General features: G+C 38.6%; 1 protein-coding gene across 2 annotated transcripts; it reads right to left on the bottom strand.

Annotated features, from left to right (window-relative positions):
* Positions 1 to 365: 365 nt before the first annotated feature.
* pip4p2 (phosphatidylinositol-4,5-bisphosphate 4-phosphatase 2) lies at positions 366 to 22,442 on the bottom strand. 2 transcript variants are annotated; one of them, XM_030147701.1, is made up of 8 exons: positions 22,189 to 22,442; positions 16,429 to 16,577; positions 15,337 to 15,443; positions 15,071 to 15,194; positions 12,965 to 13,039; positions 12,324 to 12,376; positions 5,903 to 5,993; positions 366 to 2,002 (listed from the first exon to the last, which is right to left on the bottom strand). In XM_030147701.1, the coding sequence occupies exons 1-8, from the start codon at positions 22,292 to 22,294 to the stop codon at positions 1,859 to 1,861; spliced, it is 849 nt and encodes a 282-aa protein (XP_030003561.1). In that variant the 5' UTR covers positions 22,295 to 22,442; the 3' UTR covers positions 366 to 1,858. The 2 variants fall into 2 exon arrangements, with proteins under 2 accessions (XP_030003561.1, XP_030003563.1); XM_030147703.1 differs by lacking the exon at positions 12,965 to 13,039 and having other exon boundaries at positions 22,189 to 22,440.
* Positions 22,443 to 27,028: the final 4,586 nt, after the last annotated feature.

Raw genomic sequence — 27,028 nt, forward strand, 5'->3', positions numbered from 1 at the left:
ACCTACTTTTCCCAAAATTATATCACATGTATCCTGGGTCACTGGCAATCTATAAACCCAATTTGGTATGAATTCAATCAATAGTTTTGCTGCTAAAGTGTTAACAACAAAAAAAAAAAACCCGCACCAAAAACCTTTGCCTCCCTTTCAGGGGCTGGGGTAATAAACTCCTTTACAGTTTCCAAGCTTTCTATCCAACCTCTATCAAAATAAGTTAATTACGTGATGAGTTTTTAAATTGTTAGCATATAGTAGGTTGTTACTCCCGTAGAGTTTACCATGAGAGTCTGTATGCTTGAGTTTTGGTTGTTTGTGCCTAAAACATAATTGAAAACTGATCACAGACATCCACCGACAACAGGACATGAGCATTTTTTGCATTTTATTGATAAATTATCATTTTTAAAAAGACCCACAAGCCATCTGCTCCTTCAGCTTCACACTAAAGTTTACCATGTACTGAATCTGAACTATTTACAATGAGTATTTTTTTTTTTTTTTAATATTATTTTCTGCTTCATCATCATCATCATCATCATCATCATCATCATCACATTCAGAACAAGGTTAGAAGTTTGAACTGTGCCCACTGGTCAAGGTCAAGAGACAGAATGCCGGGTTAGCCTATAGTGATGTTAGCTAGCACAGAGTTCACTGGAGGTCCGAGAGCAGCGAGAGGCAAAGGGACAAAGGTTTACATTCTAACTCACAGGCATGAAGAAGCTAAGACCCAGGGGATGGGGGGATGCTTCAGCGACCTCGGCTAGACTCCAAAGACACCATAGCAGCGACAGAAAACAAACGACATGTCATAAGTCAACATGCAAACTTGAGTCGTCATGTTCTGGGGTTGCATTCTAAGCAATGAGAAGGCAATGTAAAAACACAAAAAGGCAGGTGGGACTGAAAACAGCTAAAATCAAAGGGTTATTGCTGGAGTCTGATTTAAGCTGCATGGCACAAAAAATAAAAACAAGCTTCTGTTATTCTTCTCTTCTAATACTGGGTTGCAAAGTTGGCACGCATGGGGCTTTTAAGGACAATTTCTTTTAAAAAATTGGTAATTTTGAGAGCGGACATACAGCAATACTATGTCTTATACACAGGCAAGGTAAATGGTTACATTACAGTATGGATTTGCAGCTTTCTCTAACTGGATTTTAACTAGCAGCAAAACAACACATATGTTTGCATATAATCGTAGTGCAATGGGCATATGTTGCTTAGTAGGTTGTCTCATTTTGGTCTGGTCGGCAACAAAATAAAATCATCATGTCAGTGAGGCTGCTGAAAAAAAAAAAAAAAAAAAAAACAGTACAGAATGACTGAATCCAAACAGTCTACTAAACTATCAATCAAAAATCAGCACAGACCCAGTTGATTTTGGCATTCTTCAAAGAAAAAAAAAAATCACAGTTATTGGATGAGCAACTGATTCTGTACCTCGGGGGGTTGATGCAAAACCTGGACAGGGTTTGGATCCCCCTGGACTAGCAGATTCACATACCGTAGATGTGTTCAGTGAGACACAAATACAACTTTCAAAAACACCTCCTCAACACTCTGCCGTCCAGACACACAGGAGTTCACTCTCTAAGAATGACCACATTGAAATCTGGACAAGATGATAATATCAAACAAATATAGAACAAATATATCATCACCTTCCTAAAATAATTGCCTATGCAATTTTTTCAGAATTTTCAAGAAACACAAAACATGTAACCAGAAACTGAGTAGTTGATGATTTAGGCAAAAAGGTAATTTTTGTCAAAAAATGACTTAGGCAATTATTTTAGAAATGTAGAGTAGAGAGTAGTGGTTTGACGTTCCAGCTGTGTGGTGTGCGCTGCCCATGTTAGGCGAAGCTGTTCTCTGGGTAGCTGACTTTGATGGCCCCCCAGTAACAGGCTCGTATCAGGCAGATCAGGCCCAGCAGGTAGGCAAATGCCCAGGACACGTAGGTGGCATTGTACTGGCTGGCAAAGTCCCGAGTACCAACCTAGAAAGAACAGAGACAAGAGAAAGGTAGGTGATACAAGGAATATTTACAATCTACAGGGTCAGAGTAGTTATACATTTTATTTTACTGACTTTATGTTTTGAATCTGAGTTTTTATTTGTTGCATTATTTTCAAAATTCTTTGCCGATGCCAACATCGATGTTACTTGGTGCCTCTTTATTTTGTTTTTGTCATAAGATCTTCATTATGAATATAAAAATAGTTACTATTTTAAAGTCTTTCAGCTCTTCATCATATTTTTGAATGAGCACATATTCCAATATACAAATTAATGAAAAAACCTTTAATAGAACATGACAGATAAATACGTACCACTGCCATCTGTGAAAGGACATCTCATATACTGATACCAACACTGGCAGTTATCAACTGATACTAATGTCCAGCTGTAACGTGATATCATGATTCACGTAAATATACACACCATTTTTAATTGGTGTATTATCTGTACGTATTATAAGCTTTCCATGTGTATGTTCATGCCATTAGTAGCCCCCTGTCCAGTCTGAATCTGCGTCAAATACCACACACTGACGATTAGGGTTAGGGGTTTTATGTGAATCAGAGATCTTGGTGCAAATTGACACGTGATCAAACGGCCTTGAAAAACATGCAAAAGGTCGAAAATGTGTTGGTATAGCACGCCAAATGCCATAAGAACTGGCATGACATACAACGCCATTTAATGAGATCAGTCTGCCAGCTCATGTATGGGCGCATGCCTTTACACAACATTCTAGCTTTACTGAATTGCGGTTCTAAAACATAATTTCTCAATAATTACCGTTTTTGTCTTTAAATTTTCTGTTGGCTTTTTAAGAAGTAAAAAAGATAATAATGTGAGAATGTAAGGTTGTTAACATTAACAAAGCAACTGATACTATTGAGAGGTAATTAAAATAACTGAAACTGAAATAAAAACAAAGCTTTACAAAAGAAAAATATTATTAAATGAAGCTGCATAGTTTACATGGTTATACTTTTTGGATGGACATTTAGGAGCATCTAATTGCAGAAATAAAATTAAATATCCTTAGTTAGTCAGTCTTCATTAATACATAAATACAAGTAAATTAGAACAGTCACATTTTCGATATCATAGAATGAGTTGTTGATGTCTACAAAGGAAATAGGTGACAGTTTACAGTCCACCATGTCCACAGCAACAGTGTCTCTAAAGTAGCTCCAAATGGATTTCTTCTTCTCAAGTTGCATTACTGTCACCTACTATGTGTGAGTGTGAAATTAATATCCCTTTAAAGCTGCTATGCTCAACAGTTTTAGTGTCACTGTAATTCAGATGGTATAAGGACATGAGGCTTCCCATCACAGGTGTTTTCCCGACACGGTTAAATGTGTTATTGACAGGCGATGACGGATCAGATTCTGTCAGATTTGACCTGGATATGATTAACCCCTTCACCACACACTGCACAACTTCATATCTCAGGCTTAGAGACTGGGTTATAAAGATCTTACCTCACCATAATATACTGGAGACTTTTGCTAATGCATGCCTTTAACATTATTCACAAACAGATAGAAATCTAAGTAAGTAAGTAAATTTTATTTATTTCGACTTTTCACAGAGTCACAAAGTGCTTTACAGTGTGAAGTACAAATAAACAGTAGATATAAAATACAATTAAAATACCGCTAAAACACAATAAAATACAATTAAAATATGATAAATACATAAAGTGCCATCAGTTTGTAACATCCCTGAGTCAGTTGGGAAATTAAAAAGCCTGCTTGAACAGGAGTGTTTTGAGGTGTTTTTTTAAAACTCTCTACAGAGTCCATGGACTGTAGGGGTAGAGGCAGGTCATTCCAAAGACGCTTTGTTACAGCTTTACAAGACCTGTCACCTTGAGTACTAAAACAGGTGCGAGGAACCATCAACAGGTGCTGCCCTGAAGACCACAGGCTATGAGCTGAGCTGTAGGGCTGAATCAGGGCAGCAATGTATGCAGGGGCCTGGCCGTGTAAACCCAAGAAAGTTAGCACCAGAATTTTAAAATGAAAACGATATAGAATAGGGAGCCAATGGAGTGATTTAAGAATGAGTGTGATGTGGGCTCTCCTGTTTGTGCAGGTCAGAAGCCTCGCAGCAGAGTTCTGGACAAACTGTAGATGAGCCAGCTCCTTCTTGCTTAAGCATGTGAACAGGCTGTTACAGTAGTCTAAGCGAGAAGACACAAATGCGTGGATGATCATCTCAAGCTCACTGATGGACACCATAGATCTGGGTTTGGAGATGTTGCGAAGTTGGAAGAAACAGTTCTTCACCAGGTTTTTGGAGTAGAAGTCTAAAGACATGGCCTGGTCAAAGATGAGACCCAGATTCCTCAGTTTGGTCTTCACCGAAGAGCTCAAGTCACCAAGGTGCTGTTTAATCCCTGGGATAGCACTGTCCGGGGCAATAATGAGGGTCTCCATTTTGCTGGAGTTCAGCTGCAGACTGTTATCATTTTGCCACTGCTTTAGCTCTGACAAGCAGTTGGTTAAAGAACTCAGTTTGTGGGGCTCAGAAGACGTAAAGGAGCAGTACATCTGGATGTCATCTACAAACAGATGATACGAGACATCACTAGACTGCCAGGAGGGAGGGGGAGGACATACAGTAAGAACAGGAATGGCCCCAGAACAGAGCCCTGGGGCACACCACACGGTAGATCCACTGAGTCAGACTGGGTGTTATTGATTGACACACTGAAGCTTCTACCAGTCAGGTAAGAGGAAAACCAGTCGAGCACAGGACCTGACATCCCCACCAGGTCCCTCAATCATTATGGTATGGTCCACTGTGTCAAAGGCCGAGGAGAGATCTAGCAGGAACAAGACCGTGGATTTCCCGGAATCGGCCGCCATCATGATGTCTCTGGACACTTTTAATAGTGCGGTTTCTGTTGAGTGGCATTGTCTGAACCCAGACTGAAAAATGTCATAAGTTTGGTGTGTTTCCAGAAAAGCTTTAAGTTGTTTAGACACTGCCTTCTCAAGGATTTTGGCCAGTAGGGGGAGCTTTGATATCGGCCTTTAGCTTTTGAGTTCAGTGGGGTCTAGGTTGGTTTTCTTTAGTTTTGGATCTATGATGGCCTGCTTGAAGGAGCTGGGGAACAAACCAGTCGAGAGCGACAGGTTAAAAAAACTTTGTGACCCATGGTCCAATTGTGTCAAAGACTCTGACAAGAAGCTTAGGGGGAAGGATGTCTGCAGAGTTGGAGGAGGGTCTTGTTTTCGATAAAAATGCTGAGATGTCCTCCAATGTCACAGGGTTGATAGAGGACCAAGTATGAAGAGGGGGATCAACTTGGGTCAGACAGCCAGAAGGCGGTGGAATATTGTGTTTACTATCCCTGATCTTGTCAGTAAAAAAGTTTAGGAAGTCATTGCTGTCAGCTTTACAGAGCACGGGGACAGCAGGGGACACAATGGAGTGAATTGTGTCAAAGATTACTTTGGGGTTCTTCTTGTTTGTAGCTATGCATTTTTGAAAATAGCCGGATCTTGCCTCTTTAATCATTTTATTTAAAGAGGTCATGAGATCCTTAAGATGTAACCTGTGTACTTCCAGCTGAGTTGATTTCCAAAGGCGCTCTAAACTCCTTCTGCTGATACAAACTCTTAAAAACTCTGAAGTTTACTTCATAATATCACTCTTTGAGCAATCTAAAGATTAAATGACCAAAATCCCATGAGATGTGATTACGATTCCAATATGAATAACCATGTTGGGACAGTCTTAAATGTGGTTGTGTGGGATAAAAGTAATTTTCTGAGTCTGAAACCAGTCAGCAACAAAAACACTACAGATTTGACACTTTCTTTCCCTTTATTAATATAAAATGGAAAATAAGGAGAAAGCCCATACTTACTGTTAAACCCACTCCAATGAAAATGCAGATCATCCCTATAGTTATGTAAGCACAACAGCGCCTCCTAGGGAGCGCACTACCGACAGAGGATCTGTGGGGAAAAAAAGAGAAAAATGGGGAATTGTAAGAGTCTTCACATTCTTTCCAACCGTAGAAGTACAGATAAATGTCTAAAAAGGCTAATAATGTGATGTTAAATTAAACCAATCAAATCACCTCAATGCAATAAAAATAATAATGAACATGTACTTCACTCAAATGTGCAAATCAGTTTTCACTATGCACAACACAACTTGAAACATTATGATGCCGTTTTAGTCCATTTTAATGTTGTTTTTGTCCTGTTGAATAGGAGGTTTGATTGCACATGTTAGGAAGACATACAGTGTTACACAATTAAGATAATTCCCCTCAAATACATTGAACAAATGAGCCTTTCTGAAAATGTGAGGAGCAGAAGTCCAAAAATCCAAAGTGCAATCCACAAAACATACTCTACTTGCGTTTTTCTAACATTTGGAGACAGTGTACTTTGCACATTTAGTTGTAATCCAATATATTTGCTTTCTCAATACTCCATAAATGAGTGAGCATGTTTACCGAGTAAACTTAAGTACATGTGGTGTAAAAGACAAATTGTAACTGTTTTTTTAAATGCACCTGTACGCACACACAAAGTGGACGTAATCTCACAAACATTTTGCACATTTTCATAGATTCCTCTACAACACATCCACATCCCACAAATAGTTTCATCGTGTTCTCACAACAGAAATACCTCCAATGCACCCCAAGACACAAACCTCTCATTTCCCTGTTGTTGAAGTTACACATGAATGCACCTGTGGCTGGTCACATGTTTGTTGAGCTCCAACTACGGCTTCATTGAAACATAATGTACATACAAGTGAAGTGGCCAGTAGCACCAGAAGGACGTCAGGTTTTTTTTTTCTTTGGTTCATTATGACTTGACTTTCTTCTACCACTCAGTTCTCACATGCCTCTCATGTGACGAGACTCAAGCATTCTTCAGGAATCACTGGCATTCAGATGGCTTAGGGGTGCCTGATCACCTGATCTTGTACCCGCAACTACTTTCTGAAACAATCTCTTGCTTTACATCTCTTTGTTCCACAGCATCTCATTTAAGTTAACCTGTGACTACTTTAGGAAGCTGCTAGATGTACACTACATTTAAACAAACAAACTATAGAGTAAAGCAGATTACGATGTCCTTACTACAGCTGGTGTGGGAAGGGGATTTCCTCTGCAACATGCCACTGTGTAAGATGTTATCAGTTCCCTGTACACAAGATCATTATTCCATTCAACTCACACAACACAGTTTATATCAGGAAATGTCTTGACAATATTGTTGTACAAACCTCTGTAAGTTCACGGGACTTTGCAAAACCTCTACTGCAAGTTCTTTTTTTGATTTTTAATTTTTTGCAATTTTTGGCCCTGAATTTCATCAGTAGTGTGTATATTCCAAGTCTCAGCAAATATCTTACTTTTTAGTAGATGGGACTGGAATTTGTACTGAACATCTAAGAGACCCAAAGAATAAATTGTAACATGTAGTCACGTGATAAACACTTTTTACTTTCTTTCTGCTTTTCTTACTAGTTATTTCCACAGAATGTATATATTTATTGAATGTAGTAACTGTAACATCACCCACTGATTTCTGAGTTGCTGTTTTGAAGCCAGTCATTTGCTAGCTTCTTTGCTGCCTTGTTGGCTTTTTGGAGCCAGAAGTGAGGAGACAGGTCTAAATGCAAGGGGTCTTGGGTGAGCTAACGCTAATTGATAGCTTACTGATGCACTAAAACAGTAAGCTTCATCAAGTATTTCATAACAAAGGTGTTTTACAGGCTTGTTAGTGAAACATAATAACCACACCTTAAGAGTGTTGGATGGACCACAAATTACTCATTAGATGTTCCAAATAAAATAAATGAGGCCAGAATGAGTCTTCAAATAAAACTTAGTATTTTAGAGAAGTTCAATGTAAGTCTACAGGAGCCAGAGACTGATCTAATGAAATTGTGTTATATGTCACGCCAGTTTTTATGGTATTTGGCGTGTTAAACATATACATTTTCATCCTTTCACATGTTATTTAACGCCATTTGATCGTGTCTCAATTTACACCAAGATCTCTGGTTCTCATAACCTTAACCCCTAAACCTAACGCTAACCCTTGCCCTCAGTGTGGGGTATTTGATGCGGCATGAGCACGCGGAAAGGTTATAATGCATACAGATAATACGCCAATTAATGTGAATTAAAAGTGGTGTGTATATTTACACAAGTCATGATATCATGTTGGAGAGCCAGAATTTTAAGGTACGGTAATTTTAAGGCTTCATTTTAAACTGATGTCTACCTCAGGTGTTGTGGTCAGGTCCATTCATATATCTATCAGTACAATCAATTTCCCGCTGATCTTGAAGATTATCTAGAACTGAACGCACATTTTCATTTGTTTTCTAAATCCCTCATACTTCCTAGTCCTTCCTGACCGCAATTTTGAACATGATAACTATGGGTTTGTTATTGTATACTTCCATTATAAGTCATTATAACCACAGTGGTTTTGGGAAGCAATGAGCCCCCACTGGACATCTTTAATACAGTTATTTTAAGCTTTTTGGATGTGTTTTTGTGCCCTAGTTTTTGAAACTGATTGTACATATATGGTGATAAATAATAATGGTCTAATATAAAGTGAAATTGAATTGGAAAAGAAAAAAAACAGAATTCTATTGCTTCACCTGTATACCCCACCTGTGCCTGTCTTTAAATGTTAGAACCCACACAACACCAAAGCAGCCTGTAAACCTAGTGCAAACCCTGTGATTGCTCTTTTTTTCTTTTTCTTTTTTTTTTTCCTCAAACCTGTTCAGACTGAGTCTGATAATAGACCTGACAGTGCTGAGACTGAAATCACACTCACTGCACCACAAATTGCTGCAAAACTCATGGTTCAAAAACCTCTTGATGTTAACCCTGAAGTGGTTACAACAGATTAAGGGCAATATTGTTGCACCTGTACTCTGTAGGAAGGATATTGATATTTACAATTTCAAAGAGCATAGGAAGTAATATTACTCTGAAAGAGCAAAAGTTTCAATAACATGGCATGAACAACAGCTAAACTGCAACGAACAGGTAAGGCAATGTTCAGCCTACAGCTTTGACTAATGGTGTCATATTAATAAAAATAAAAATAAACGTAAAAAGGCTAATAAACGTTGTAAAACAGACACATTAACGTAAATAAACATAAACACAACCCCCCTTGAACCCCTGCACATAAAACAGAACACACTGAGTAAAATGTTAAGTACCCACAACGTAATACAGCAAATATGTATCCAGCATTTCTGCTGGTAAGGTTCCTTGCCGCCACACCATACATTTGATACAAATAATGATCACCGTCGCATTAGACTTATTATACATATATAATATATATAATAGGCCTACTATTTTCAATAAGAAGCCGCGCACACTTTATGCCGCTGCACAAATTTTACCCCCAAATTTTTATACCCCCTAAGAATTATGTGCATGCTCCAAATCATTGGGCAAGCGCAATCGCATTCTTTCCGATGTAAACATCCGATAGTGATCCTGTCGTACTGAATTTACCCCATTTATTTATCATTTACCATGGTAAATTTTACTTTATTTGGATATTCAAAACTACACAGTTAATGGGGGTAAAAATAATACAGGTGTAAAACCAGCATGCTGCGTGCTGTACCAAATTTACCCATGTAATGCGCATGAGTGAAAACACCGAAAGTACAAAAATAATACAGGGGTAAAAATTGTACGTGACACCGCACCTTTCCGCGGTAATCGGAAGATCAGCATGTAAAGGGATTTTTTTCCAACACTGAGTAGGCCTCCTCATTGAATAAGTAGGACAGAAACTGGCTGACTTGTGCGCGCAACTCAAGTTTTTATTCAGCATAGTATTAATAAAGGTTCCTGAGTTGACTGCTCTGTATCTTGTGAAATATGGGCAGTAGTGGACCTGAAAACCCATCATTCTTACTTTATAATTTTTTGTTTCCTTCATTCATGGAAAAGTGGTAATATATTTTTTTAAAATGTCATATCACTTTTCGAAATATATTAACTGTCATATTATTTTAGTTCCATACTTTCCACTAATTGTAATATGACAGTCAAGGGTTTATTTCATATGTATGTATAATGACTTCAGAGTTAGCCTTCTCTGTGACACCCACTGAACCTGTTTTTCATTCAGTTCAACAAATTTTCAAGTGACAGTTTGTCATGGCTTGTTTCTTTTGCTGTGTAATAGAAGATGACATGTTGGTCTGTGCATCTGAACAATATCTTCAACTCAATTCATCAGCTCAGTACACAGCTGTGGTTCAGCAGGTAGAGCGTGTTAGCAAATGGCAGGGTTGGAGATACAAATCATGGCATGTACTGTGCTGATGTGGGTTTTTAAAGGTCAAGGTGAATTAAAGTATTTTTGACGTTATTAGACCCTGGTTCAGTCCTGAACTGAACATTCAAGTCTAAATGAAAATTTCTCCTATAAAATTAATCTGTCACTGAACAAAGTAATTGGTAAATAAATCTGAAACTGAACATCAAACTGAAAGAGATCTATGTGCAATTTGATTTGTTTTTGCTATTGTTTTCCCTCCAAGTGAGCAATTCCACTTGAGAGGGAGAATTAAGAACCTTTACTCATCAGTAAATTTTACATGCAGACATGCGCTGAAATTCACCCTCTGCATTTATCCTTTAACTAGCTGAAACATGCAGGAACACCACACACTGCAGGCTAGAAGAAGTGGGCTGCCATGTCAGGCACCCAGTGAGCAAATGGGGGGGATTAAGTACCTTGCTCCAGTTCTCAAACCTCGAGGCCATGGCTGCCCCAGAGAAGCTTAATATTTGACACTGATTATTACCAAATCATACCTTTAGTTTGCAACATATCTTAGTTTCAGTCATTCTCTCTCCTCTCTCCTCTTCCTCTAGTATTTGGACAACATACTAAATACTCCTAAGTATTCACAGACAGCAGCTACAACATTCACCATTGTGACCTGCATTCTAAAGTTGAATGGCCCTCTCTATGTAACAGGCATGACAGACATTGGATTTTATTTATTTCTAAAGCCCTCACTAGTCTTTTACCATCCTATATTAACTCTTTAGTACCTTTGAATGCAAGTCTATCATACACACTCAAAGGACAGGCTCAGACTGCAAGTTCCTTCCATGCATACTGAATTTGGAAAGTCCAGTTTTTCTTACTGTGCATCTGTAACCTGGAACAGTCTGCAAAACCATCCAAAACTTACCACACTTTTATCATCAGTACAATTTAAATCCTTAATTGCATCTGATTTTACCTCCAGCTGCTCCTGTTTTTAATTAGACTTCTCTGTTTTCAATTCATCTTTGTCACTTTTACTTTTTGGTATTTCTGATATGTTCATTGTATGTCTCAAATGTTGTGTGTTCTGTCTCGACTATATTGTAAATGAGGTTGCCTCCTCAATATATCTCTGAGTTTAAATAAAGGTTATAATAATAATAATAATAATAACAACAATAATAATAATAATAATAATAAAAGTAAAGTTACTTTGGTGTATAAATGAGTATGTATGGGAATGAGACACATTGTACAATGCTTTGAGGATATAGTAAGTAATATATATTAAAATAATTTCTTAAAAAACAGCATCACCATCAGCAACAATCAAACATATCTGAACAAACATATATGAAACATAGTGTTCAAATTCCTTCTTAACAGACGTTATCACACAAAGAAAACATATGACATAAGCTAGAAAAAGAAGTCCAAATGTAGAGTCAAACTAGTGACAGCAGCAGGCTGGTGTCTCTGCACAGCTACACAACTGCCTGTTCTCCACCACTTGTTCTGAAGCATGAGAACCTCCTACTCCATTAGCACTTCTCATGTATTAAGGCCAGCCTCTAATTCCTGTCACACGTCTAGATTAGCCTTCATTAGCTCCCCCACTTTCTGCTTCCAAGTATGAGAGAGCCCAGCCTACTAAAAGCCCAGGATCTGACCTCCATGAGTTTAGACATAAAGCAGCTACTCTGGTAACAAAAAATGTAGAAAGTTAGGGAGATTAAGTATTACACAACATCTCTTACAGACTGCTGGACTCCGAACTACAAACCTCCAAAGGCTGAATATTGTAGCCAGTGTGCAAATTAACCTGGTTATCAAATTTAGCTGTAAAATAATTTAAACTGCACTGGAAAAACTGAGAAGACATTCACATTTTCCCTTCTCATGACAAAGTATCAGTGTGGTATATTTTTCTACTGTTCAAGTAAATCACTGGCTTAAGCTAGAACATGGATATTGACTCACATTTTTTTGCAGTGGGGACACTTGGCTAGTGTGTTAAACCGAAGCTCCATCCACTGTGAGGAAACAGAAACAAAAGGCAGTGTTTAAGTCCCAGTACAAAGCAGCATGCGTACAAAGGCAAACACAAAGACTACAAACTACAACCCCATTGTGTTTTAGGTACAATCAAGAAAAAAACCTATTGAGAATTATTTTATGTGATCAGTTATGATGTTTGCAACTTGGTGTAGTTATACAAATTACTCCTATGCAGTTAAATTATTAGCAGTTAAAATCATCATTCAATCGTGTTAGTTAGGTTGTCAATATAAAATTATTTCACAAAGGCCTCTGATGTTAACAAGCAATGTTATATTTTTCTGTCATCATAGATCAGAAACTTGAGGTCTGATTGACAGTTAAATGTTTGACTTTTGACATCTGGCTTTTTTAAGGGTCAAAATCTACATGTGAAGTGCAAATGAGCAGCATTTGTAATGAGATGCAAAATCCAGTTTAATGAGTTTTGTTGGTGAAAATTTTTTTCAAAGCAAGATGTGTCCAAAGTCTGTATCACCAGAGCAAATAAGGAAGCGGACTAAACAGGAGCAGGGTTAGACTGTTGTTAATATGTCCATCAGCGTACGACCAGCTTTGTCAACCTGCTGTTGTGCTGGGGGAGAGCCATCGCTGGGAAGGCCAGACATTGGCTGGGATGACCTGGCGTCCTCACTGCCCTACAGACGCCGCAAGCAACAATGTGCACATGTTAAGAGGACGTTAAGAGAAACCTCTTCTTTAACAGAGACACTGAGAAATGTTAAACTAAAGGAGGAATTGAGATTTCTTTTGCAGCAGGGTTGTACGAGGTACTGTACTTATCCAAAGTCACAGCAGTTGGCCTTCTCCCAGTTTGAAGAAGCAGAAAGGAGTACCAAAGGCACCTAAAAACTCAGTATCAGCACAGGGGATGCTGGTGTGGCACTGCCTCAGTCAGTCAGCTTCAGTGGTGGAGAATCCCAGCTCCATAAAATTAAAGTCCTGCCATGTATTGGTTCTACCTGTTCACTTAACACAGGCAATTCCACTAATTATCCCATCTACCTGGATGAGGAGCTGTGCTCATCAAAATGGGCTGGGGTCAGTGAATGGTTGGAACAAATACATGGCAGGACTTTTACTTTATGGAGCTACGATTCTCCACCACTATAACGCAAGTAACCGAACTGACAGAGGAGGCACCAGACCAGCAACTCAGGCGGTCTGCGAGGTAAAAATACTGTTTTTGTCAAAGGAGTCTGGTGGTTTTGAAGAGCATTTCACAGCTTCAGTTCCCTGAAGGAAAAGGCTGTGTGAGGGTAGGAATATTCTAAAAACAGCTTCAACTTAAAAGTGACGGAGTCTTTAGTCTTCATTTTTTTTAGTAGTAAGTTTTTCAGTTCTAACTTCACTTTTATTGTCAGCAGTAAGGTAATTTAACTGTAATTACTTATTCCCACACTTGGAGCAGTGAGCTGCCACTAAAGACACCGGAGAACAATTCCAGATCTAAACTAGTACCTTGGTCAATGCAGATAAGAGGGGAATTAACCTAGCATACATGTTACTGAGAACTAAAATACATTTTCTTTTACTCCTATATACAACAGCATAGTTTGGCTCATGGGAACTTCAGTCCTCTACTGGAATAATCTGGTATCTGTGCAACCATTTCAGATATTCTTCTCCCTTCTGAAACTACGTCTTGAAGAGACATAATGGCTCCTACAGACTGTGAGATTTCAGCACTCTCTGAATTTTATCATACGACGACGGAAGTATATGAATTAAATGTCATCAGCACAATGCTGTCTTACTGCCATTTTAGTGGTAAACAATACAGTTAAGCTAATGATTGCACTTATATTTATTTGTATGAAAAAGATAATCACAGAAGAGGGAGGAGGAGGAGATTGTGACTGGTGAAATTAGGTGAACTTGGGATGCCAAGCTTGACATTATTATCTTTAGCTATGTAAACATGCTAAGTTCCTATTGGTGGATATCATGGTCAGAGCAGCAGTCACAGTGTAAGATGGTCAAACTAAATGAAACTTTCAGAAATTACACCCAGGCTGTTGCAATACTGGGACAAGGACATTACAGGAGACAGCAATATTCTTTTGTGGTCTTTTTTTTTTTTTGCAGAATTTTAGTTATTTTATTGGCACAACTTTTTTTTCCCATGTGTCGATGTTTTCTATAACTAGCAAAGTGCTAAAGAAGAATTGACATGGGTCTGGCTTTGCACAGATACATTACTGAACTTCAATGTGAGTACTCCCGTGTGGTTCTCTGACTCCAATCCACTGCAGGTAAGAAACCAGCTATGGATACAGACGATGGGTAAGTACCTTATACATCCCTTTGCAATAAATAAATAAATAAATAAATAAATGAATAAATAAATACACACTTCTGATCAGTAATCAATGTGAGCATGCAATATGGCCACACTACAATAACAGGGAACTCAAGACTTATTAAGTCAGGTATGGAAAGTGAATTTGCAGCAATTACTGCTCTAAATCTTTTGGAGACCTCCCTTTCAGTCACTCAAAGTTTGGTACATGACCGAGTTGAGTGAAATTAAACTATAAAACAGTAAATCCTTCATTTTACATTAAGAGTTTTCATAAACTATATTGGCCCAACAACAGCACAGCAACAAAATTCTCCCTGAGGAGCCTGTGATTAGTTCAATTGAGTGTCTTGGTCAGTTCACATACTAGAAAGGTGTTCCCACAGTGACCACAGACCACCCTCATCCCCTCAGGCTGGATGGGCAACGCCGGCTGGGCAGGTTGTTCCTCTGGGATTACCATCACCGGGCTAAGGTTAATAATGCGTCTACTGCAAATAGGAAGAGGACCAGACACAATTATAATTGAAAAGCAGACACAAATAATATGCAGATGTAAAGTATAGATGCTGACAGGTGAAGGTTTGTTGATGTGTTATTCCAAGTATAATAAAAGTCAAACTGTGAAGCTACCAGTTAGGTCGAGGACATCCTATCCTCCTAGATGTGTCTTTACAGATGAGCAGGCAGTTACAGGGACACCTCACATACTTTTTCCCTGTTGGGGGATTTTTGATGGGCTGAATGTGAAAGAAAAGAAAAGTCAATTCAGTGACAGGACCTGCACTTTGATACACAACAAAAATACAAAGTCAAGGAAGATCAGAGCAGTGAAAAGCTGAAAATACATCCAGTATGTCTCATTGTGAAAGGTTATGTAGGTCAATGAATATACTTTGAGAAGCATTTATGCAGCCTCTGCATTTGAATATATCATCCATTTAAATATAGCATCATAGAAGACACAGAGGACTTTATTTGGATCTACAAAGGAATTTTCAGAAATCTTTAACTGTTTTGTTTTGATTATATGACATGAAAAACTTACGAATCTAGTGTAAAAGTCTAGTTTGCAATGAGAGGAACCCTGTTAACTCTGCCTACATGTATTCATTAATGCAAAGAGCTTGATCACAGGATACATGGTGCATGCTATTGCAGCTTTAGATGTAGTAGTCTGATGTAATACCATTTGGCTGTAATCCCTCCTTCCATGATTCTAAGTCTATATGTGCCTCAATAGGTCTATCAAAACAGTTGGAGAAACTTACTCTTCAGACACAGGTGACGCTGTTTCATCATATTGATCACTCATCTCTGGACTGATTCAGAGATACATATGACAGATTTCTCTTAAGACAGATATTGAGAAGATCAAAAGCAAATGTTGTGGGGGGTTTTTTAATAGCAAAAAAATATTGACATGAGAGGAGAGGAGAGGAGAGGAGAAACGAGGAGAGGAGAAACGAGGAGAGGAGACGAAATGAGAAGAAATAAGGGTAGAGGAAAGTAGGGGGAAGGAAAGAAGTGAAAGGAGATGAGGGGAGAGTGGAGGAAATGAGAAGATATGACAGAGATGAGAGAGAGTGAAAGGTAACAAGAGGAACAGAAGAGGAAGCAAGAATAAATGAGGAGAGGAGATGAAAGGAAACTAGAAGAGACAAGAAGAGAGGATCCTAATCATTTCTCCAGCTGTCGCCTGCCTCTTTGACATGGTCCACTTACCGTCGCTTCGTTGCAGACTGTGCACTTGACCACATGCTGATGCAGCTTTCCGTCCAGGTTGATGAGTGACTGGCAAACGCGGCAGTTGATGACGGGCACACCACCGGCATCAGGGCTAGCGATGGCTGTGTAAGGAGGAGGTAGTTCGGCTTTGAGAGGAGGACAGAGCACACAACAAACAAGCAACTGTTAATGGCATGCATCTACAAACATGCATTACCATTACATTATATCCCTCCTCCTGAAAAGAGTGGATGTTAGGAGGTTTAAACCTGAAGCCTCCTGGTCAACTAGCCAAAAGAGACAAGGGATCTACTGTCATCGGACAAATGAGCAATTTCCTTCTTGTCTAAGTAATAATGGTGTGGGTCAATGGGTGAGAGAGTTTGGCTTTGAGATTCAGAGACAAACAGCAAGTTGACACTGGAACAGATGGTACACCACACGTATATTTTGGACAAACCTGGTCATAAATGCAAGAGCCTGCCAAAGCACAAACACTCTGACTGACTGCACAGGCACATAAAAATCTAAAATAAGTCACCTTCGCCTTACTTGTATTAAAGAAACAAGGAAATTCCAATGAATGTCTTGCACATAGTTGTTCCTCTGTTCCCAAACTACTACTGGCCCCTCATGACTCTGAATATAGCAACTATAGGTTTTCACTGGCTGCCCTTTGACCCAGAGGCAAGAACACTCTACTACAGCCAGGAGCAGCTCCACAATATATAAGCACCATCACACCCTTCAGCTCAGGTGGCACCATCAACAAGGGAAAGATCAGATGACTAACTGTGGGATTTGTAGTTTAGTGTTGAATTGCTTGTATGCACCAAGTGATCATAAATCCTTTCTGCTTCTCACTCAATTTTTTCCCCCTTTTTTATGCATCTGCTCCAAAATTCATCCTTGGCTTGGCCCTTGCCCTACCCCCCTGTGCAGTAGTTTTTGTTTTTATCCTGTTGACAGACATACAGACACAGGCTATGCCATTTCCTCCTTGGCAGAGGTAGTATATGAGAATGTAGGGGGTGGCCATGGCTCAGATGGTAGAGCGGGTCGTCCAATAACCAAAAGGTTGGCAGTTTGAATCCTGCTCTGTCCCAGTCATGTGCTGTTGTGTCCTTGGGCAAGACACTTCACCCTCATTGTCTCCAGTGCTGCTACTCACACTGGTGTATGAATATTCGGTGGTGGTTGGAGATGCCATAGGCACGGATCAGCAGCCACGCCTTCGTCATGTAGTTTACCACCACCAGAGGGTGAATGAATAATGGATCCACTGTACGTGCTTTGAGTATGCATTTATAGAAAAGCATTATATTAATCTAATCCATTATTATTATTAAAATATGACAATATTTAATATTTAATATGGCAATATGGCAATTTCTCATGGTTGAGACTGATCCAATAGCAAATACATTTCAATTACAGTTCTTACTGACTCACCACCTAAATGCAGCTGATAATGCATGAAAGCATTATCAGAGTGAGTCTCTTCTTGCAAAATACCTGGACTTTTCACTCTTTGGCTCAAATTAATCCATTTCACAATATGGCTAATAGAAATACTGGAGACTCAGGCTACACAACCAATCGATTTTAAATTGAAATCGGATTATTGAAGAACAACATTTAAAAAAGGGTAATCATCAAATCAAATTTCATCTCTCGTGTCTCCGGGCCGTGTGCCTCTGGGCTACTCTAGGCTCCTCCTCCTAACTGTGAGAGTGGTCTCCACAGTCTTTGGTCTCCACACACCAGTATACAAATGGCATTTGCTAAGGAGAGTGAGAAGTTCATGGCTAAAAACAGCAAGAGCAAGCTGGCAGTGTGGAATCGGTACGGCTTCGACATTTTCGATGAAGACGAAACCACTCCTCGTTGCAAACTCTGCCTGACGGTGACAGCAACACAACCAGCTTATTTCAGCACCTCAAACATCATCACACACCAGTGTGGGAGCAGTGCGTTGCATTGCGGGCTGCACATGAAAATGACCTGCCGACTTCAGTTGTCTTTTGTAGTTTTACCCAGAAATTGAAATCGAAAATTGAGTTTTTACAGTAAAAAATCTATTTATATAATTTATTTTTGGCCAAAATCGTGCAGCCTTACTGGAGACCAACAAACCTAAGAGGGTAGGATTAGCTGTAATCTGGGGATGCAGAGAAGGAAGGAGAAACTAGGCTGTGGAATATACCAACATTCATTAAGGCTTTATTTTCTCAGCGCTGTGACACTCAGACAAGCAGCCGACAAGTTTATAGATTATTACAGTCTAGTGTTAAAGTCCTTAAAGTTAATCCAATGGCGAAATATGAATTTTCCAAGATTTAACTGGTGCAGAACAACAAAATCTTCATTTTTTGCATCTGTTTTCTTGATAAAGCCTTTTGTCCTGAAATGCCCCTTAAAGAGTATTACACAGTCAATGAATTCATTCATTTGCTACAGAGCAACCCGTGGGGATGCAAAGACATGTATGAAAAATATGAACTACGTTAATCCAGTCCATCCATCAAGAGGCTGAAGTAACACAAAACATCATCATTTGACATGACAATGTAATTTGTATGCACAGAGAAAAACACAGTGAGGGATATTTTCTGAATACAGACACAATACAGACAGAAATCAAACTACTATCAAACAGTTAGGGGCTGGGAATGTGAAAATTACATATTTATAGTTAAGTCATAGAGGTAAAGGATTAAGATGAAGAGTTTGTTTCATTGTTTACTTATTCAAATGAAATATTATTTGTGGCTGAAGACAGCCCCACATTTGCAAATACAGACAATGACACAACTTAAAGCTGGGTAAACACATTCATTTATATTTTCTTAGACCATCTCATAATGTGAAGTGACTACAACCTACATCTACTTAACAACTAATAGGAACTCAGCATGAAATGATGGACTGATCAGTGCAACAGGTGTTTTCATGGAGCTAAAACTACTAACCTCAAACTTTATTTGCCAGGTTTACTTCTTTTCCTGACTCATGACCAGGTCCACACTCTCCTCCTTCCCCTTGACTTCAAATTTTTTAAGTTCATATATATACCATTATTGTAACAGGATGGACATAAGCTTATCTTCAGTGTGTACAGCTATGGCAGTGCAAGTGGACAACATGCAGTGATGATGTTTGATTCTTGTATCTTTTCTTGTGAGATTCAGTAGATTTCATCATCACAGTCTGCATGTGTTATACCCAAGTTTATGAGATCCATCTCACACAGTGTGGCTGCTGATAAACTAGTAAGCCTGCTGAAATCACAATCTGTAGGAGTCTTAAGGAGTGGAATGAAACAGGTCTTTGACCATATATGTAAGTACATAAAGTAAGACTTTCCTACAATTTTCCATTTTGTTTCTTGCACACAGCAGCTGCTCCTTTCAGATTCAAGTGGTTATTACTTGTGTTACATCCATCAAACTATTGACATAAGAAATAAACCCATGACATCATTATGACAGGGACATTTTACTCATGCACATTTTACTCATGCACATTTTGATCTTGAACAAACATTTTATCGCATTTGTGGTTATATGAATGTATTATCTTTAGGTTTATTCAGTGTGGCACTGTTTACCAAATATTTGTCATGTGGCGACCAGACGGAGTGATTTCAAACCTCAACTTTCACTCAGGAAAAAAACAACTTTTAACCTGCACTGAAATCAGTCAACTGAATTATGTTTACTATAGTGCAAAATGTGATATTCTGCATCATTAATTCAGAATTTGTGCAACCTTATTTAGTGCAAAGGTCAATCACAACAGTGGCTGTTACCCCAAACAGTCCGAGGATTAATGAGCTGTAATTGCCTGGGTCAGGAGACACTGTGCATCATGGTACTGTAACCCATATTCATGTTTTCAAAGGTGGAGGCTGGCTCAGATCATAGCAGACCTGAAAAACAGACGAGGGTCGTTCCTGTTATCTGCCGACATGCTGACCTTATAACTGCTAGGAAAAACTGCATGGTTCTTTAGTTGTTATCACTCTGTTAGTACAGATATATGTTTATCTTACAGGAATACATATTTGTGCTGCTCAGACACTGAAAAAATAATAACTACGAAGAAATATCAAAAAGCTAGGACAGACAAAGGAAAACATGTGATCCCTCTTTAAAATCGGCAAGAATTTCCACTATGTTACATGACCAAATAGAGTGCAAATTTTAAAGCTAAATTATTCATAGGTCTTTGTAGGGCAGAAATTGTAGGTAAAATCAAGTAACAGCGTGGAACTTTAACATGCTTTGGTCAGAATGACGGTAAAAGCTGACTTCAATTTGCACGGCTGAATCATGTGGAAAGATAAATATTTATATCAACTCCTGAAAAGAGTCTCAATAGAAGTGTCATATTTTTTGAGGGTGAGAAAGTAAACACTAACTGGGTGGAGGATGAGCTCAGGAACACAACAAACAAAGAAAATAGTCAAAAGTAAGTGTAGTTTCATCTGATTTGAAGGCATAATTAGAGACAGTTTATCCTCATCTGTGATAAAAAATTAAAAAATAAAAAAAATTGTCTCATTCCATGGTTCATAGATAAAACTAAATTCATATATTTACAAAAGAGTATTAAAATGACTTGCAATGATGAAGACCTCAAATGTATGACATTTAGAGAAATATAGAGAAATTACATTGGCGTGCAAGTAAAAGCCCTACAGAATAAAAAGAGCGAAACTACCAGGTTTGAGGCACTAATAAAGAAAAAATAAGATTAAATGTTCGTTGGCTGTCGTTTCCAAGATACAGTCTTGGGTTAAAATGTTAAATTCTGAGAATTAATGAGGGAATCGGTTTCACTCAGAAGGAATGTTTGTCTCAGAGCTATTAGACCTTCTTCAAAACAATGTCTACACACATTGCACAACACATACACAGTACATTTACAGGTTCTCGTTATTGGAAGATTCATAAATCTATTGTATAAATGGGCATAAACCAATAAATGTGTAATAACACATTAATATATTCCATGAAAACATGGCCTAACCAGCAGTTCTGTCATTTGTTTGCAGTTCATCTTATTAATGTATGTAAGATTTAGCACATTTGATCTTTGATGTAGATCTAAAAAAAAAAAAAATGTACACCAGTGATATCAATCAGTCAGTCATAGGGACTGAAAAGCCCCCACAGAGGAGGAACGACCCACATTCTGCCTTTTCAGCATCAAGAGCTCCTCAGCTGATGCCCGATGTTTACATTTCATGCATAAACATAAACAAACAAAGACAACACTGTGTCTTTTGTTTGTGTGGTGCTGTGGGTTGGGTCCACATCTGGTCATTCTGCTGGTCACAGCTGGGACAAAGGCTGGTTCCTGCCTTCATCTGCAAAGGGTCATTTCTCTGCCTTCAATCAACAGCCTGCGACACTGGCAAAAACCCCACGTCCACGGAGGCCCTGTCTGTGAGTGCTTCATCACGACTGGTTTACATTTTGGGAGACCCAAAACACGAAGGCCTGGGCGAGTCGTGATGTAAGCAGTTTGTGCTGTAGGAGCTGTTATGGAGGCCCTCCGTGTCTAACCCACTGCTCCACTTCTCACAGCTCTAGCTCCACCTTTTTTCTCAGCGGCCGATTCATTTCAAACCGATGCCCTTGCAGTTTATTTACGCACAAAATGATCGCAGAAACCGATACGCCCAAAATGATTCAGCAATGCAGGCAGGCAGGCTACGGAGCTCTAGAGCCCTGTGTGTCGTGTGTTTACCTCGGGGACTTGAATCCTGCAGGTACGGGGGTGCAGTGGGGGTCACATTCTCCGAGTTGGGACCCGATAGCAGCGGAGATCGCTCGTCCATGCCGTCGGAGGCCATGTCGACAGCCGTGCGGGAAAAATGACGGACAGATAGGGAGGGCCACGCAGCGTTCAGACTCCTGCTGCACCGAGTCCTCACTCAGCACAGAGCAGGGGGAGCGGAGCCAGCGGCGGCTTGTTGGTGCCGAGTTGCTCGAGTCCAGCAGCGCCGGTGACGGAAGCCTGGAGGCGGGGCTCCGCGGGGCCGTTCCCCGCCCCTCACCGACATGGCCCACGGCTTGGGCCGTGCTCACACGGACCCTGGATAAAGGAAAACATGCAAACTGTAAGGAAAATACAGCACTGTGCAAAAGTCCTAGTCTATCATTAGGTTGGTTTAGTAAAGTTAGAAGGACCACATATGCATTTGTCAGTCTCTGCGTTAAGATACAATCTGTGTATATAATAATAATAATAATAATAATAATAATAATAATAATAATAATAATAATTATATATATATATATATATATATATATATATATATATATATATATATATATATATATATATATGAAGTATGTACAGCAGTAAAAACACAGTTTCAGGGCCAATCAGCTTCTAAACCAAAGTGGTAGTATTTAGTGTGACATTGCACTTAACATGTCTATAACCCTTTTGTTCAGCAGTAAGAGACTTATTTCATTGATTCTCTAATGTTTTATATCCAGTTTCATTCAACACGTGTCAGATGTTTCTAACCGTTTACACTGTTTCTTATCATGGGGTCAGGGGTCACACCAAAGAGTGACTTTAACCTCCACAACTCATTTAGTTCAATTTAGTTCAATTTGTGTATCTTAAGGTTGTGTCATTTCCAGTACCTTCTCATTGTATCTGAAGAAAAGAGAATGAGAAAAGAATATGCTCATTTCAACCCTACAAAAACAACAAACATAAAGATGGACTACAGAAAGTTATTAAACTCAATTTTGCATCATCTGGTACACATCATACCTGGATGATTTTGTTTTGTGAAATGAACTGATTGAGAATTTATTTGTTTATTTGAAAGACTCGATAACAAGCAGAAACAGACTCAGTGAGGAGAATAAAACAGCACCTACTTCAGATATTAGGCACCAGTGTTTGCCAGTAGATGTCCCTGTAGAACTGTTTAGACCCAGACCAGGGTATTTCAGAGGTTTGTTTACAGTGGCGTGTGTTGTATTGATTGTGAAGCCCTTTTTTATGTTTATTGAATAAAATATTTTTACCCCTTGCAGGCAGCATAAGTAGTGTTTAAGAAGTTACACAAACAAGACCATCAGATCATTCCATCACAATGTTATTGGTACTTATAAAGTAACATTTTCCTTGGGGAAAAAAACATAAACACAACTAATTAATACAGAATGCAATGATCTGGAAATCACCTAAATTCATACTTTATTCACAACAGACCATCAAAAATGTACCAAAAACATATCAAATATTTAAACTGAGAAAATGTGCAATTTCAAGAAGAAAAATGGTAATTTAGAATTTAATGGTGTTGATACGTCACAAAAAAATACATACATACAGCAAGGTCAGAACTGAACCTGGGCCACTGTGACAAGGATCCTGTCCATGTGGTCAGCATCCGCATGTGGTGGTGTATTAATAAGCAGACGACTTGCCCGCCTGCTTGCATTTTCTATTTGTGTGACAGCTGATTCCTCAACAATTAAAACTACTTAACTGCACTCAGATTCCCACCCTTGGACCCACCAGGGTGTAGTAAAAAAACTCTGAAACCACCAATCAGAGCCCATGAAGTTAATCATAACAGTCAACAACAGGATTTTATTAAATCACAAAAACAGATACAACTGCATCTATTTCATAATGATAATTACACACCACAGTAGATTAATACATATTATAAATAATCAGTTTGACACAGAGAGGGATAAAATAATTAAGAATGAGTCCATTGCAAAGTTGAGTTCAGTGAAAACTCAACTAGTGTTGAAAGGGAGTACAACTCCAGGAGGGGTTTAGGGGAAATAGATTGGAGAATCCATGAATGGGACAAAAGGGACTGAAAAGTCCAAGTCCAGAAGAGTATGAGGGGCAATGTGATGGTGGGCGAGGACAAGGAGGAGGAGGCGAGGGCAGGATGAGGTAGAGGTCCAGGGCTGAATAGGGCAAGGGGCAATCCAAAAGGGGGTATCCAGTTGATGAAGTTAACGCTAAGGGTCATGGGTAGATTGCCACACCCTCATTCAGACAGGTGCTTCATGGGATTAGTGTACCTACACCCACCTGCAAGCTCTGAACTTTTAGAGACAATTTAGATGAATAGGTGTCCAATTGTATTACTCTTTGGTGATTGCTGTGCACTTCCATCAAATTATAAAATACGGCAATGGCATCAAAAAACACAGGAACTGACTTAAAACAAAATGCTTATTGACTTCATGCACATCTGTAAATGCATGTATTTATTAACACATAGAGGAATATCATGTCATGTGGTTCTCTAGTCCTGTACAGACTGATTCTACAATAGCATAAATTATGAATTCAGTGACGATACACATTCAGCCAGTGTTTGCAGTATTAGTAAGTGGAGGTTTTTCCATTTGAAAATAACGTGGTTCAAAAACCTAATAAAAACTTTACATTCTTTACACTTTGAATTTCTTCTATTATAATAATTCATGATAAACTATTCCAAAAACTGCTATTTACATTCCGATGGCAAACATCTTCAAACCCAAACATTTTTGTCTTTTATAAGATTTCACAATGTCTACACTCAGTAACATTGCTTTTTGTCAGATCCACATATTTTTTCCACACTTACATCATTAGGCTTCCTGCCTTCATTCCTTCCATCCTCTGGCTTACAAATCATGCTTGAGAGATCATCTGTTTCTTTTTTCAATGAAAATCAAATATAAAAATAATTGTTCCCACTAAAACTGTAACTCAAATTGCATCCATAGATTTATTCTTTGACTATCATTCTGCCAAGTAACTTTATCTTTTAATCTAATGAACCTTTTTTTTTTTTTTTTTTTGCCTTTCAGGGTATATGTCATGGCATTGCCTCTTGTTTTGCTTCATTTATTTAACAACTATAACTTATCTCAGTAGTGGAAATATTAGATCCTAGTCATAACAGGTTATACACAACAGAGGAAAACCATATATTTGATGTTAACACAAAAGGTCTGGGCTATTCTTGCACAGGGTTAAAATAGTGCTACAAGTAGTACAATAATGTGGATACATTAAGTAAAGGTTTGTGAGCTGTACCTCAAAGAGGAAATGAGCTACAGATGCTGAGGGACAAGGTGTTAGAGCTATACAAAGTGTCAACATACTGTATAGCCTCAGTCTTTTCCACCAGATGTCACTGTAACACTTCAGAGAAGCAGACTGGTGCATTTTGGGTACTTGATCAGGTTGTTACATGTTGTACAGATTGTGAAGTCTGCTTTTTGTTTGTCATTTTGGACATAAATAAATAAAACTGATCAGATTCAATAGTTAAATGTGAAATGCAGTTTGAGATATCTTCATGAATACAGAAGGTAGGACATCATATGTTGTTAAGTGTAATGTTAAGACCTGTTTTAAACAGAAGTCATAAAAAGTGATTGTTTCACTATGCTGCTTAAATTATGTTCCTCTACTCTACGATTAGAGAAATGTGATAGTCAAAATCTAAATGTTGATACATTCAGCATCTTGTCCAGTCTTACAAAGAGGCTACAAAAGAGAAATCGTGTGTCTCCCCAGGATCCAAATTTATCATAAAACACTATGAATTGTTACAACATTTAGATTTTCTGACTCAAAACATTATTGTTAATTGCACATTGCCATCTGATCTACATTTGGAACAAGCCTGGGAGACAATGATAGAGTGTCAGAATGTCAGTCATGGATAGCATTATTGCTACAACAATTGTGGTTAACATTGACAAGTAATATGAACTAGCTGGTAATACACTGAAAAACTAATGGACACATAAAACAAACAGGTCTTCCCTCTGCATTTCATGACTATGTTACTGTAAAAAGTAATGCTTGTGTTCTGTTGTATTTGGAGGAATCAATTCACATACCACTGCATGGACATGTATTTTAATCTGCCAGCTGGTGACCCTATAAAAATGGTTTCCCAACCCATTTAGCACCTCTGAATGAACTTCAAATGCATTTTATTCCCCTTCTTTGTCCTGACAACATTGCCAGATGCTTTGAAAATCATTATCAAAACTTGAAAAAAGCACATGGCTTTTCACCATCAGCTGAAGACCAAAGCTGTCCATGTGAACATGCACTCCATAGCACTCCACTGTGCTCCACCCATCTTCAGAGATTAAAAACCTCTTGTTTCTCACACTGCTATCTTAAAATATGTTGTGCTGGAAATCAGTGTGTGTCTCCTGTCCTGTCTTCTCCCCCTTTTAACACTTAAAACACTCTGATTGTTTGTGCCAAAATCTGTCTGCCATTCCTGGATGCTGATGTCAGGGTGTAAGCCTGGGCTACATAAATCATTCCCTGACCACTCGAAACACTGTCTAAATAAATGCAGATGTGGTGAATTAATTACATGTTCTTCAAGTCTGGGACATTTTTGGTACATTTTGAAACCTATATGTCTTTGTAACTCTGACAAAATGATATGTCAGGACGAAGTGTGAGCTTTTACACCTTTTTGCACAGGTAGAGTTTCAGAAAAGTTGAGAGAATTTAGTCCAAAGTTAAGGAGACTTGTTATGGACTGTAAAAAAAAAAAAAAAAAAAA

Source organism: Sphaeramia orbicularis, chromosome 11, assembly GCF_902148855.1.
Source record: "Sphaeramia orbicularis chromosome 11, fSphaOr1.1, whole genome shotgun sequence".
In the NCBI taxonomy this organism is placed as follows: domain Eukaryota; kingdom Metazoa; phylum Chordata; class Actinopteri; order Kurtiformes; family Apogonidae; genus Sphaeramia; species Sphaeramia orbicularis.